Here is a 13,313-nt window from a genome sequence, read left to right as displayed (position 1 = left end):
TCCCGGAGAATGAAATGTCACTTGTTTCACCTCGGTGAAGCCCCAGGTGCAAAGAATTGATCGAATGGAAGAAAATATAGGCCTGGAGGGCATCTTCTGCGTCCTGCAGCCCAGCCACATCTTGGGTCCTGTACTTACATAATGTAGCAATATCTGTCTTAAATTACATCTTTCTGCCTCTAATAGCCCCCAGGAAGGCTGCCAGGGCTACTCTGATACCTCGGAACCATCTTCTAATTTCCAGCCTAAATTCATTGACGGTCAGTTTACAGAATAAACCACTTGTTCTCGAGCCAACACTGTCCTTTGGCGCAAATGGTTCTCCTCCCTCCCCAGTGTTGAACTTCTCTGCTGTGTTTATTGACTGTAATTATCTTCCCTCTCAGCCTTTGTTTCAGCATGCTGAATAATCCTGGCTATGCTAATCTCTCCTTTAAAGAAAGGTCTTTATTCCTCTCATCATACTAACAGCCCCCCTCTGCACCCACTGACACTTGAATTAATTTTTTCTTGAACACTGGATAATCACTACTTCATCTGGACCTCAGAGGAGATTTTTCTATAGCTTTCTATACTGCTATTAATACAGTATCCCACTTATGGTATCTCAAAAGGGCAAAACTGCTCGTCCGCTCCTGGCAGGGAAGGAGGGAGGAGAGGAGATTTCTAATGCTGGATGGAGGGAATTCCTTGGGACCGCTCTCGTTCCTGGGCTACTGCTGGGTATCCCACCCCTCTCGTGTGTCACGGTACAACCAGCCCTGCAGAAATGCAAAGCCTTAGCAGAGATAAGGAGTTATGGTAACAAAACTTTATCCTTGTCAGCTAGTATTTGGAGAGGACCCAAATGGTGTTACAAACTTTACAAATCAAACGGAAGACATGCCTTTTGCTGTAAGGAGCCTATTTCCACATGGGATGAAATGACTGAGCAAAAAGCGATGCTGAGAACTACAGCCAGGAAAAAATGGCCCCTGTGAAGCTGTGGGTTATTTAATCATATTATGTACATCTTTTGGATCTCTTTACCATAGTGAAATTTCCTTTCTATACAATAGATTCTGTGTATACTATAACCTCACAAATGTTCTCCAAGATAGAGATATGGAGGGTGTTAGTTTCACCACAAAATGAAACATCTTGCTTGGCCAAAAATGCTACGTAAAATACTTTTGTGCTTGTGCAAATGTCAAGAGTCACATTCCTCCCGCTCCATTTTAGTTTATGCTTTAAAGCAAACTTCCTAAGACACGCTCCAGTTTGGTCGGTGCAAGTTAATTCTGTGTCCTGGTTTCAGCTGGGATAGAGTTAATTTTCTTCCTAGTAGCTGCCGTGTTTTGGATTTAGTATGAGAGTAAAGTTGATAACACATACTGTTTTAGCTCTTGCTAAGTAATCTTTACATTAGTCAAGGACTTTTTCAGCTTCCCGTAGAAGCTGAGAGGCAGCATAGGCAGGACAAGCTGGCCAAAGGAATATTCCATACCATAGACGTCATGCTCAGTACATAAATGGGGGTTGGCCAGGGGACAGGAATCTGCGATCGCTGCTCGGGATGGGATGGGCAACCGATCATCAGGTGGTGAGCAATTGCACTGCATCACTTTACTTTGTATATTCTTTTACCATTATTATTATTTTATTTTCTATTACCGTTCTATTAAACTGTCTTTATCTCAACCCACGAGTTTTGTTAGTAGGGGGCATGAAAGAGGAGGGATTTTTCCCCGGAGTGGACTTCTATTAGACTGAATGAAAGAAGAATTGTTTTGCACGTGCTAATCCAGCTCACATGCTTGTGTGCTCATCTCTTCAGATGCAAACTGGTTTATGACACGATAAATAGACAGCAGGGTGAGTCTGCTGCTAATAACACTGTACCCCTTAAAAAGAAAAACTGCTGAGGTTAGTCATGGCATTATATAAAAGTATTATGTGCTGAGCAATAACTGTGAATGAAAGAAACATATTGTACTTTCAGTAAAATGATATTTTCTCTCTATAAAATTTCCTTTCTGATAGAGCCAGTTGGAACCCTTCCAGCTAAACAGATTTGGTTTCCAAAATATTTTGGGAAAATGTCACTATTTCAACGAACTCCCTGTGACCTGCTGGTGGCGGTGGCACTCGAGCTCTGGGTCCATGCCACCAAGGTGGCTTCACCTCTTTCCTCTTCCCCACGCAGAAGCTTTTTGGTGGCTACTGGCATTGAAAGGAGGGGAAAGGAGATAGAGCATCTCTCCCCCTCTCCCGAAGCAGGCTCCCAGCACACATCCAGTCGCCCGCCTGCCCCAGGAGACAGGTGATGGAGGGGAGCTCCATCAAAGGGGATCCCCCTGGCCACTAGCAAAACATTTGTGACCTGGCTCGTGGTGGGGAAACTGTACTCCAGGGCTGGGAAGGAGGGCTCCCGCGCATCCAGGAGAAGAACCGGAGCCGGGGAGCTTGGCAGCCCTGGCTGTGCTGATTGGGAATGATGCACCCGCCCTGCCCACCGGCACGACTAACCCCCGGCTACTTTGCCGGCCAGGGGAGGCAGGAGTGGCACGGACAGGAAGGGTGCCAAGCTCAGGCAGGCACTCGCTCAACACGCCGGGGAGTGTATTTTGGGACAGAGAGGTCAGGCGGTTAATTGAGTGGAAACGGGATGATACGCCATTAAAGCACCATGTGCTCGCTCTACAAAGCCGCACCGGGTGAAGGCAAGACAGGGAGATGCAGACGTGCCCAAAGAGAACATAAAAGCATCAGCATTTACTGCGTTGCACAACGGAAAGAGTTGGCGAGCCCCTAATCTTGAGAACCTGTTTATCTGTCTTGGCAGGGAGCTATGAGCACGTCAATCCGGATTCTCAAAAGCACCTGAAAACGGCATTTTGCAGCGGCAAAACGTGGAGGTAGAATGACAGCCCTGTGGAAGCCCGCTCTGCAACGCTGCCTTGTGAGCGCCTCTATTAACCTACAGCCTATTAAGCTGATTTAAAAGTGGAAATATTAAAAATTGGGGCAGGATACAGCCGTAGTAGGAACAAAGCCATTTTAATTCCCGGGCTTAAACGCCGCCCTTGACTCCGCTCCTGTGTTTCACCAGTTCATGGTAACCCTGATAAACTTGGGCTGGTTTTGGTGGAACAAGATTACGATAGCAAAGACCTTGAAATGTCTCTTAAACAAAGCATATTGCACCTGGAGGAAGACAAAAGGCTGGCTTGTAACAAAATAATCTCTCAGTCATTATGTTTCTTGCTAATTCAAAGAGCTGATCTCTAAATGATCTCTCTTGCTTTGCTATCGGTGCTAATTCTGCTGCTTCACTTAAAGATCTGTCAGCAATTTTATTACAGCCTCTTGTTTCCAGGGGTTTTAGACTTGGTCATAAAAGCGTGGTCCCAGCTGAAACTTAACATATAAGGTTACAAAATTTAAAAAAAGGCAAAAAAAAAAAAAGCTAGCTAGGAAACTCAGATATTTTTAAGGCTCTAAAAGCATAAGAAGAACAAGAAGCATGTAGCTTAAAGTAATTATAATGATTATTTGTTTTCCCTAGACAGAATAAATAGCTTTTTTTTTTTTTTAACCTATGGGTAATTAATAAATCACCAGTTGGAAACATTGTTTGGGCTAATTTGGAAAAAAAAAATTGCACATGTTTTTGGATGATACTTCTAACTCCACTAGTTAGAAATTTATTTATGCAATTTACTAACCCAACATTAATGCCTCCAAAAGAATACCTTCTTGGCCTGATGACTTACACATTTAAAATATTTCTGTTTGCCCTGAAAAAAAAGGTATCGCAAAGAAACCATATAAATTCTTATTTATGTAAAAACTCTTGAATTACAGGTCTACCTTACGCTGGTTAACAGCAGCCACCATAAAATCAGTAATTATGTATTTAGTATCTGGTTCGGGCTGGTGTTAGAAGAAACTCAACCATAATGTATAGGTAGATTTATTTATAGTTATTATACATAGAAACTTAAATGTTCGTCAAGGGCCTTGCCTAAATTTTCCTGAGCAACAGCCCAGCACAGCTCAGATGGCTCTGTCTATTTTCTTTTCCTCTCCGTACAAAAGAAGGGGTGAGTTGAGGTTGAAGCATTGGCTGGGTTTGGAGCTTTAACTGCATTTCCTTACCCTGTGCGTGTAGGTCAAATCCTTTGACATTATACGCTTGGTACTGGCACAAAGTAATCTTTCAACTTAAACCATGTGTGATGTGGTGGAAGCTTTTCCTCCCCTTCTGTTCCCCTTTGGTCTGTGAATTGGCTATGGTTAGATCTTTTAAACCAACAGGTGTACTTTCTCCCTCCTTGTGATATGAAAGAAGCATAAAACTCGATTATAGCAATTTATGGTCTCTTTACTTGCTTGGACTTGTATCCATGACACAAGCAGCTTTATGCTCAAATTCAAGACTTGGTAAAATAGGAAGTTAAAATTAACCTCAATCCTTTTACAGATGAAAACCTCAACAAATAAACAGTGGTTTAGCGGCATGGCAACCTGCCCCTTTAAACCCAAGAACTAGTCAGAGATGTCTATTTTGAGTTAGTTTTGCTTTTTAAAAAAAAGATAATTGGACTTGGATGAACAGAGGAGTAGCCTGTGATTCATACTGGTGGGAGTTAAAGCAAAGTTTAACGCTACTGCTTGGAAGTTAGCAAGGTATGGGGTTTTATGGCTTATTTTATGCTGTATAAAAAGCACTCCGTGCTCTTTTCAGTGAGACAGTTTCAATAAAAGTGCTTCAGGATGCAAAGATGCACAGATAGGTACAGCAATGCTACGGAGCAGGTAAGAATTGTTTCATTTTTGGGGGTCTCCATTCTGAAACGCAGCGCTTTTTATTAGAAATTAAAAAATGAAAATATCCCGACTCCCTAGAGGTCACACGGGACATCAGCCCCAAACCCAATCATCCTCGGAACACTGAGGAAAAAATGATGGTGCTGGAGCTCCTTCCCGCCCCAGCTCTTTTGCCCTGCTGTGATAGCGTGACCCTGAAAAGACGAGCCCTAGAAATTAAAAGGCGCCTGCAGCAGAGACAGTCCTAAACGAGGGAGGCTTCAGTTTGGGGCTTATTTTACTGATAGCAACTGCAAGACTCAACAAGTTGCTCAATGGATAACGCGCGCATTTTGGAGGTAGAGGAAAAGGGGAACTGGGAGAGAGCAGACCGGGAGGTGAAGAGGAGGGTATCGATGAGGAAACGTTAGCAGTTCCACTGCTATCATTTTCTGAGCTACGCCTGCAGGTGAATCGCATTAAAGTCTTGTTTGCAGAGAGCAAAGCAGAGCAACGACCTAAAACTATTTCTGGAGGGAGCAGCTGAATCCCTGGCCGAGCGTGAAAAGCCTATCGCTCTGAAGTCGTACAAGCGAGGGACTTCCAGAGGGAACCAGGGAAGAGGGATACTCGACGTTAAACCCGATACCCTGCTAAGCGTATAGTGTTCCCAAGAAGCTGAAGAATGCAAGCCTGCGACCGATACCTCCACCCACGGAGCTGCTGGCTGCTGAGCAGCCGTAATAATATGAGCGTTTGCTTTTACAGGGTCGGAGCTGTCGCGCAGGAGGAACCCGACGTGGTTTGCTCCGCAAATCGGAGAGCGCAGTGAGGGGACTGGTGGGGGCTGGGAGAGGTGCAGGACTGGGTCCTTCGCCCGAGCTGACCTGGTGTGGCTCCAGAGAGGGAAGGAGCTGGGTGATCCTTCCAACTGTCTTTTTGCCCGCCTCTTCCTACAGCACAGCACAGCACATGACAATTGTGTTGATTTATTTCCCCTGCTTCTCAATAATGCCTGCTTCTGCTCACAGCAAAGGCAACGGCAGACTTGCAGTAGATTTCACTAAGCCAAAGACCTTCCTAGGCCTGGGAATAAAAGGACGTAACAAGCGTTTGCCTTAGGTGAGCAGTAACATTTTCTGCATGCAACAGAGAGCACCTTGGTTTTAAAAACAAATGCCGAAAAACCCCTTTATGCCAATTTGTGGTAACTATTTCTCGCCAAAACCCCAGCAGAAAACCTCGACTAAGGCCTTTTCATTCTGGCTGGAAGAATAGAGGAAAATTCCATTAGGAACAGCCAGCGCTCGCTAAAACTAATACCGTCCCACACCCTCCCTTTTTGTGCATCTCACTATGAATCTGCATTTTGATACACATTTCGCAAAACCATGTATCAGCTGACGTTTAGCGACCTGATTCACTGCTCCCCGAGTTCCAGCTGATCCTAGGGACAGAGTCGGTTTTAGTAGGGACGGACTCAGCTCTAGCAGTGGCAGGAAACGTTTCAAGCTAGATGATAACTTGGTTTCACTAGCATCATCCGAGGAAATCAGACTCCTGAGTCACCGTTTTGCAGGTTTTTGTTCAAATAAAACCCGCTGGATAACCACCGGCTACAGAAACACGCTCAAACCAGCCTGTCCATGTTAATGTCTTAGCACTAAGAGGTCGTCTTCAGGGGACAAAGCACTTTGCAAAGCTTTCTTTGCTACTGCCTTCCTGGGAAAGGTCAAAGCAAGGCGTTGACGGTATTTCTCTTTCATTCCAGCACGCAATGTAATTGATTAAATATCCATCAGGAAATACACCTACACATAGAAAAGGGCCTGGCATAATGCATCTTCGCAAGAAAACGACGACTTTCAAGACGTTACGGTTCTAACACAGGTGAGATGAACACCGTGAGCTGTACTGACACCGGGAAGACAAGGCAGTACGGACCCCTTAAAAGCTGTCAAGTCTTTAGAAATACAGACATATGTTAGGAAGCCCCTCCTTGCGCTTGTTAAAGGCTCTCACTCATTAAAGGCGGCCAAGGAGAGTCCAGAAGAGATGGAGGGACAGGGGGGCAACGCCTGCAAGACCCCGCGCTCCGCAGGCTGGCGGGGTGGAGGTGGGTGAGCCGGGGGGGAGGATTTCAGGTACTTACCCTGAATCTGACTCTGAGGCTGAGGGTTAAAAGCAGTGGTGTGGTTCAAGGAGGCTCGTGGGTTGGGTGTGGGGGCTGGGTGGTGTGGGCTGACCCTCATGGCCGTACGCCGCAACTGCTCCAGTTCACTCAGGCGCTCTGAAAAGGACAAGCTCCCGGGCTTTGTCTGCTCATCTATTTTCTGACGATGTCCTATTGTGGGAGGGGGGGGAAAAAGATCAGAAAATCTCACTGATACATGAGGTCTGTTGACTTTTTTTCTTTTTAATTTTTTTATCTCTTTATTTTTTAACCCCTCATCCACGGGCAAAGTACCTAACCAGCTAGCGGCTGTCTGAAATTAAGCTGAAACCACCTCTCTACAAGCACAGGAGACACAAACCAGTCATGCATTGTAACCATATCGTGGGGCAGCCCGAGACATGGCCTACTCTGAAGAACCAGATTCACTGAAAATTGCCGTACCTTTACACCTCTCGCTGAGAGAAGAGGCATTTCTAAAAGGAGGACCATCTGCAGGGATATATAAAAGGAGGAAAAATCAAGTGGCCCCCATGCTAAACCTGCACTGGAATAACTCCTCAAAAATGCAATCCCAGATTGTCATAAAGTACCATAATTAGACAAGTATGGGGCTATAAAATATCAAATCCCAATCCAATCCCATTTTTGGATCCTTCAGTAATGGATTTATAGACAGAAACAGGAAAGAAACACCAGAAGCTGGCAGAATTGAAACTGAGGGGTAATGAAGTCTCTCTTAGTGGCGCTGTGAGCTTCCAAAACAGAAGGTCCCACCAGATATCCAACTACAAGAGAGTAGATGCTGACATTACAGAATCAGCCAGTGCACAGCGGATGTGGCCATGGCCACATGGGACCTGGGGGGTTCAGCACTCCCCAGGGCAGCCCTTGGAGCACGGGGTCCCCATGAAGCTCTGGTGCTGTGGCCCTGAGGGGCTGGGAGGGGATGGGGAAGATGCTGGAAAGGCCCAGTTCCAGTGCAGCACTGGGGCACATCCAGATTCAGCTGGAAGGGCAGAGACGTCACGGGCAGGAGTGATTTCAAGATAAGCCTTAGTTAGCAGCGAGTGGGATGCAAAGAGCAAGGTAATGCATTTGTAACTGTTGTCTGTGCCTGCTCTCTGCTCTGGCATCCTTTGCGTGTCAACCTCCAAGCACAAAGACCGCACACACAGCATGCAAGAGGGATGTCTCATCTGCTGGAGCACTTGCTCTCCGATAGGCATGATGAAAGCGCAAATTTCAAATCCTCCTTCCACCCTCTTAAGACCTAACCTATTGCCACGACTTTGCAAACCACTTTGGTGTCCACTGGTGTCCAATCTTGTGAGATATCCTTCAAAAGTGGGGTGTCTTACCCTGGAAGGCTGCTGACACAAAGCTTTGGGGCTGAAATGGAAACCTCCCTAGCAGACTTGTGTTTGGTGAAATGTCTGAAATGGGATGGTTCAGCCACATTTCCAACCAGGTGGAATCAAAAATTTCCTTTGTAATTTTCCCCCATCCCTCAATAGGGCTTTTTCTACTTAAAGAGCACAGAAAACAGCCCCAAAGCAGAAAACCCAAAAGCAGACCGTCTCTGGCACACAAGCTGTCCTTTCAAAGACGCAGTCTCCAAATGGAGGGCAAGATACTGCCTGCAATGAGCCTATGAGGACATACCCTGACCCCACGTGTATTTAGTCAATGGAGTAGGATCCCCAGCTCCAAAAACGTCATTTTCCTACCTTCTGCTTGGGGACCTTCTTGGGAGCAGAGGATTGTCCCTCCTTTTCCCCCAAACCCAATCCCATTTCTGCACATTGCGTTTGTTTCAGGAAATCAGCTGCCTCATGAATCTTTGTGGCTTATCCATTCCCCTTCTCCCCATAGGACACTGTTACCCTGACGGGAATGCATGTCAAATCTCTAGCCCAGAGGTCAAACATCTTTTTTTTTCTACTCGTTCCCTTGAAGAAAGTTACTTTATCCCTTGGTTTCTGCCGGACAACATAGTTTGCTGTCTATCTGGTCCCGATTTTCGTTTTCTTGTCATGAAGAGTTGCCCTCTGCAGCTTTCTTTGCATCTCCATCCTCCCTGCAAGGAGGTGGCCAGTGCTGTTCCTACGGTGAGTCCTCTCTCAACTCACGGCTACGGCAGTGAAACAGGCTGGCACAAAACTCCTGAAAATAATCCACCGTGCCCTATTCCACACATCCCCATAGTGTTTAATACATAAAGATTCATAAACAGCCAGCTTCCAATTTTGAGTATCAGTGAATAAGCAGCAAAAGATCTCTGAAGAGCTCTGTATGCCCCTTACTCTACAGAGCACTCTTTCAAGCCACCCTAACAGCTCAATCAAGACACAGGACCATTTTATGCACTAAAAGGAAAATGTGCATTTAAACGCAGTTCCCAGTAGCTGCATTTCTAAAATTAAATTTTATAACTTGTATTATGGTTCCAAATCGCAGTGGCTCGGCATTTCTTCCTGTTGCCAGGCCCTTTGGCACAGCTTGAACTGTCTCAGATTCCACACTGTGCTGTAAATTATCCCAAGGGGGGGGGGTGGGAATTAAAATATAAAAAGACATACTATATACTAGCAGTTTCATCATTAAAGAGTCCCATTAAGGCTTCCAAAAAAAAAAAAGAAAAAAGAAGGGAGAAGAAAGATGAAAAAGACTTTTATCTGACATTCTGGCTGGTCAAGAGCAAACGTTTCATTTGTCAGCAGTGCAAAGCTGGACACTGCCTCAAGCCTTGGGCTTCTAACACTGGACTTGAACGCAAACACGCGGAGTCATACAAGATGTGTAAAATACCTCATACTTTTGGATTATTTTAAGCTTCAGCAGGCTGAACCCAGGGCTTGCAGAGCCAAGAGCCAGGTCCTTCCAAATCCATGCCCCCCCACCACCGCCCTGATGCAATTTATTCCTAATTTCAAATTCCACTCAGACATCTCCTGCTTGTAAGTGAGTGCGCCAAAGCCAAGTTTGACCTCCTGCTACCCTACTTTCTCCTCCTGCCTCCCCGGCGCTGCCCTCCCGGCATCCGGAATTTTGCCTGCCTGGCATGGAACCAAGCGTCCCAGCAGTGCAGGCCGGTGTGCCAGCCGCCTCGCACGGAGGTGAGCTGTTCCTCGGAAGCCAAGAGGACAAGGGCTGCATGAAGGCTGGTGAGGCAAGAATTAAATTTCCCGCTTTGAATCTCGCTCAGGCGCTAAATTTGTACCAAGCTGGCACACGGCGCCGGGCAGGGCAGACAAACCCCAGCTTGCTATCAACAACCCGGCTTGCTGGCAGCAAGCAAGGTGAATTAAGCCAGGCACAGCATCCTCCCCAGCTCACTGCAGGGCACCCCCGTTCCCAGGCCAGGTCCCTCCGAGCTGATGGGAGCACCTCTGCTTGTCTCCACTGTGCGTCCAGCAAGCAAAACTCCTGGACATCCCGCCCCAGCCCCAGCCCTGTGCTGCTCCAGATTGTCCCGCTGAACCCGAGATCTGCCTCATCCCTCGGGCTTGTGGAAATCCCACTCATGTCAATGCATATGGGGAGGAAAGACCAGCACCAGCCTCTTCCTTCTGAGGGGAACTCTGCTGTTGTTTTCATCCATGCGTTGTAATTTTTGGTGGGAACTACCTAGAAACAACGTCAGGCAATTGCCACCTCAAGATGTAGCTCCAAAAGTGGCTCTTCCCCCCCATCCCCCAATTAGAAGTGCTATTTCACCTTTTCTACCTTGCTGACTGCTGCAGGTAGCAGCACAGAACCTGTTTTGCATGAAGGTCTGCAGCAGGAAAGTAAAGGACTGTGTCAGAAAAATATAACAAATGCAAATGATTTTCCCAAGCCACTACAAATGCACGGGCAGAGCTTTGTTAGGGTGACTTGTATTTTTGTGTTTATTAGCTTTACTTTGAAGTTACCCTCTAAACACCTCGCTTAAAGAGCAGGCAAGTTATCCTCGGTTCACCCCTGTAAAGCCCAGGACTATTATTATCCCCCTTCTACAGCTGGAAAACTGAATGATGGAGAAATGAGGTGATCTGCCTGTGGTCAGGCAGTGACCCTGTGGCCGACGCTCAGCGCGGTGACCACAAGCCCAGGCTTCCCCTTTCCAGGAGAGCAGGGTGATGCAGGATGAAAAAGAACGGCAGGAAGACGCTTGGAAACTGGTGCGGCTCTGCTGAGCCGGCAGTTTGGCCACAAGGATCTGCCACGAAACTTCTGCAAATCAGATGGGACTTTATGGAAGTCAATCAAACATCCAGCTCTGGAATGAAGAAGACTGTGACCCAGAGCTCAGAGAGAGAGACGGCTCGCCACGAGCCAGCACCGCTGTCCTCTTTCCCTCCCCACGTCCTCATACTTTTTGTCAAGCATCAATTCTCAGCAGAGGAAAGAAAAGAGCAGCATTTTTCTTCTCTTGGGTTGCAGTGTTTGAGACACTGGAATCAATAGGACATCCAGCCTGCTTGGCTAAATCGCAGGATTTGGGGTTTTTTGGACTTTTTTTTTCCTTCTCCCTTTCAAATACTGTCTCAGTGAGGTCAGGCGGGGTTTTTTTAAAGCAAACAGGGCAGAGAAAACATTAGCTTTTCCGATACTTTTACAGCAACGCAACATGAAAGCGCTTTCCCTCTTAATGGGAGGGAAACGCAGTTTTATAGACTTGAACAGACTGTGGAGCGCTCAGCTTGGCCCGTGGCCAGCTGGTCGGGGCGCTGGATGTGGAAACAAGAAGGACGAAGTGCCTCGGCAGCCCCCGTTTTTTTCGTGCGCATCGGGCACTGGTTGGGAATGGTTGCTCGGCCCGGGTTTCACATCGCAGCCGGCCCCACGGAGACGACAGCGGCGCTCCAGGTGCAGAGAAAGAAAGAGGTCTCCCATTACCTTCCTTTTTACTTAGTTTTTAAAAGCGTCACTAGATGCCTTTCAGGTTCAGAAGGGGAGAAGCAGGTAAAACAGAGGCTAAGGAAAGGCACGAGGCCATCGCTGCTCTCATTCTGCCAGCTGAAGCTACCAAAATTCCTGTGGGTACCCAGGACCGTTCTACAAGTAAACACCGCTGGAATGGATTAATGGACATTTTTTTCTCCTTTAAGTCACAGGACGGGTAACACCCTTCTGTCGCTTGCTCTCACTCACTCACAAATCCAGCTGGTGCATCGGGAGGTACCAACACCCACAGAAGGTTTGGGCTTGGGGCACCAGGTGTCTGATGGAGACTCACTGGCTCATGGCTGCTGAGCAACCCAGCCAGAGGCCGAGCCGAGCTGGAACGCCACAGGTTTTCGTGTGTATTACCCACAAATTTGCTGCCCGAAACCAGCAGGTTGTACTTGCGTGGAGATAGTATAAGCGGAGTTTAATAAAGCGGTGCACTTTCTCGCCGAGGGGAGCAGAACACCTCCCCCTCTCTCCTCTGCCCCGCCTTTTCCCAACTGGAAATGGAAACTTTTCACACTCAGAAAGTGGATTATACACAGGAAAATGCAGCATCTGGCCAGACTTGGACGAAGTAGGGAGTGATTGAGGAGACCCGACGCTTTGGTTTAAAGAAAGCTGGCTGCTTTGGAACCGCATTGGACCTTGATCCAAGCATCCTCTCTTTTCAGGGCTATTTGTGTTCAGGGCTTTGGTTTGGCTCCAGCTCTAGTCGGGTAGAAAATAAGCCATGTTTCATTGTGTCTGGTTAATAAAGTGGTAAACATTGTGTTGTGCCATGGAGCTAAAATAAATCCAATTATTTTGTACATAGTGAAGGATGAGAAGAAAATATACTCGTTCACATTATTCTAGGAAGTGAGCAAACTATCTTTAGTGCAAAAAAAAGATATAGTCTTGTAAACAAAAGTGAATTAAAGTATAGTGCTTCTATATTACTACCAAGCTGGAAAATGCAAATGCTTGAAAATCAGCTATCCTGCTCGCAAAACAGCATTTTTTTTGTTAACAATAGAAATAGTGCCTTAAGTGTGTAATCCTGGTACTATTTTTCTATGTGCCAGATAACCCAGATATAAAATATTTCGCACTCTCTTTTTCCTCGATTTCCTATCTGCACAGAAAAAGCAAGTAGTGTAACTTTTCTAGGACACCATTTGCTGTGTTTGCAAACAGACCTGACCTGATCCCACAGAGATGTACGCACACGCTTAGCGTAAGGCACTGAACATTGTTACACGGCAGCCCACGAGGCTCTAGGAGAACACCCTTGAATATAAAAGCAATCTGTAGAGTGGTTTCCTCTCTAGCTTCCATCGCTTGGGAAAGACTTATCCTGCACTCGGGCATTAGAAGGATCAGTACGGGAGAGAGTCAGAGCTCACCAACCTCTTGTAGAGTGTTAAAAATA

The 13,313-nt window shown here is 46.5% G+C and overlaps 1 protein-coding gene across 6 annotated transcripts in view; it reads right to left on the bottom strand.

The window, feature by feature from the left end:
- Positions 1-13,313, bottom strand: part of RUNX1 (RUNX family transcription factor 1) — a 175,114-nt gene that overhangs the window by 29,301 nt on the left and 132,500 nt on the right. For 4 of the 6 annotated variants that reach the window (XM_054224271.1, XM_054224451.1, XM_054224368.1 and 1 more), the window contains one exon: positions 6,944-7,135. The exons of the other annotated variants lie outside the window; for them this stretch is intronic. In XM_054224271.1, coding sequence (XP_054080246.1) covers positions 6,944-7,135 — 192 coding nt within the window. The remainder of the gene's footprint in view (positions 1-6,943; positions 7,136-13,313) is intronic. 6 annotated transcript variants of the gene reach the window in all.

Source organism: Rissa tridactyla, chromosome 1 (genome assembly GCF_028500815.1).
Source record: "Rissa tridactyla isolate bRisTri1 chromosome 1, bRisTri1.patW.cur.20221130, whole genome shotgun sequence".
In the NCBI taxonomy this organism is placed as follows: Eukaryota; Metazoa; Chordata; class Aves; order Charadriiformes; family Laridae; genus Rissa; species Rissa tridactyla.
This window is presented reverse-complemented; position numbering and strand designations above follow the sequence as displayed.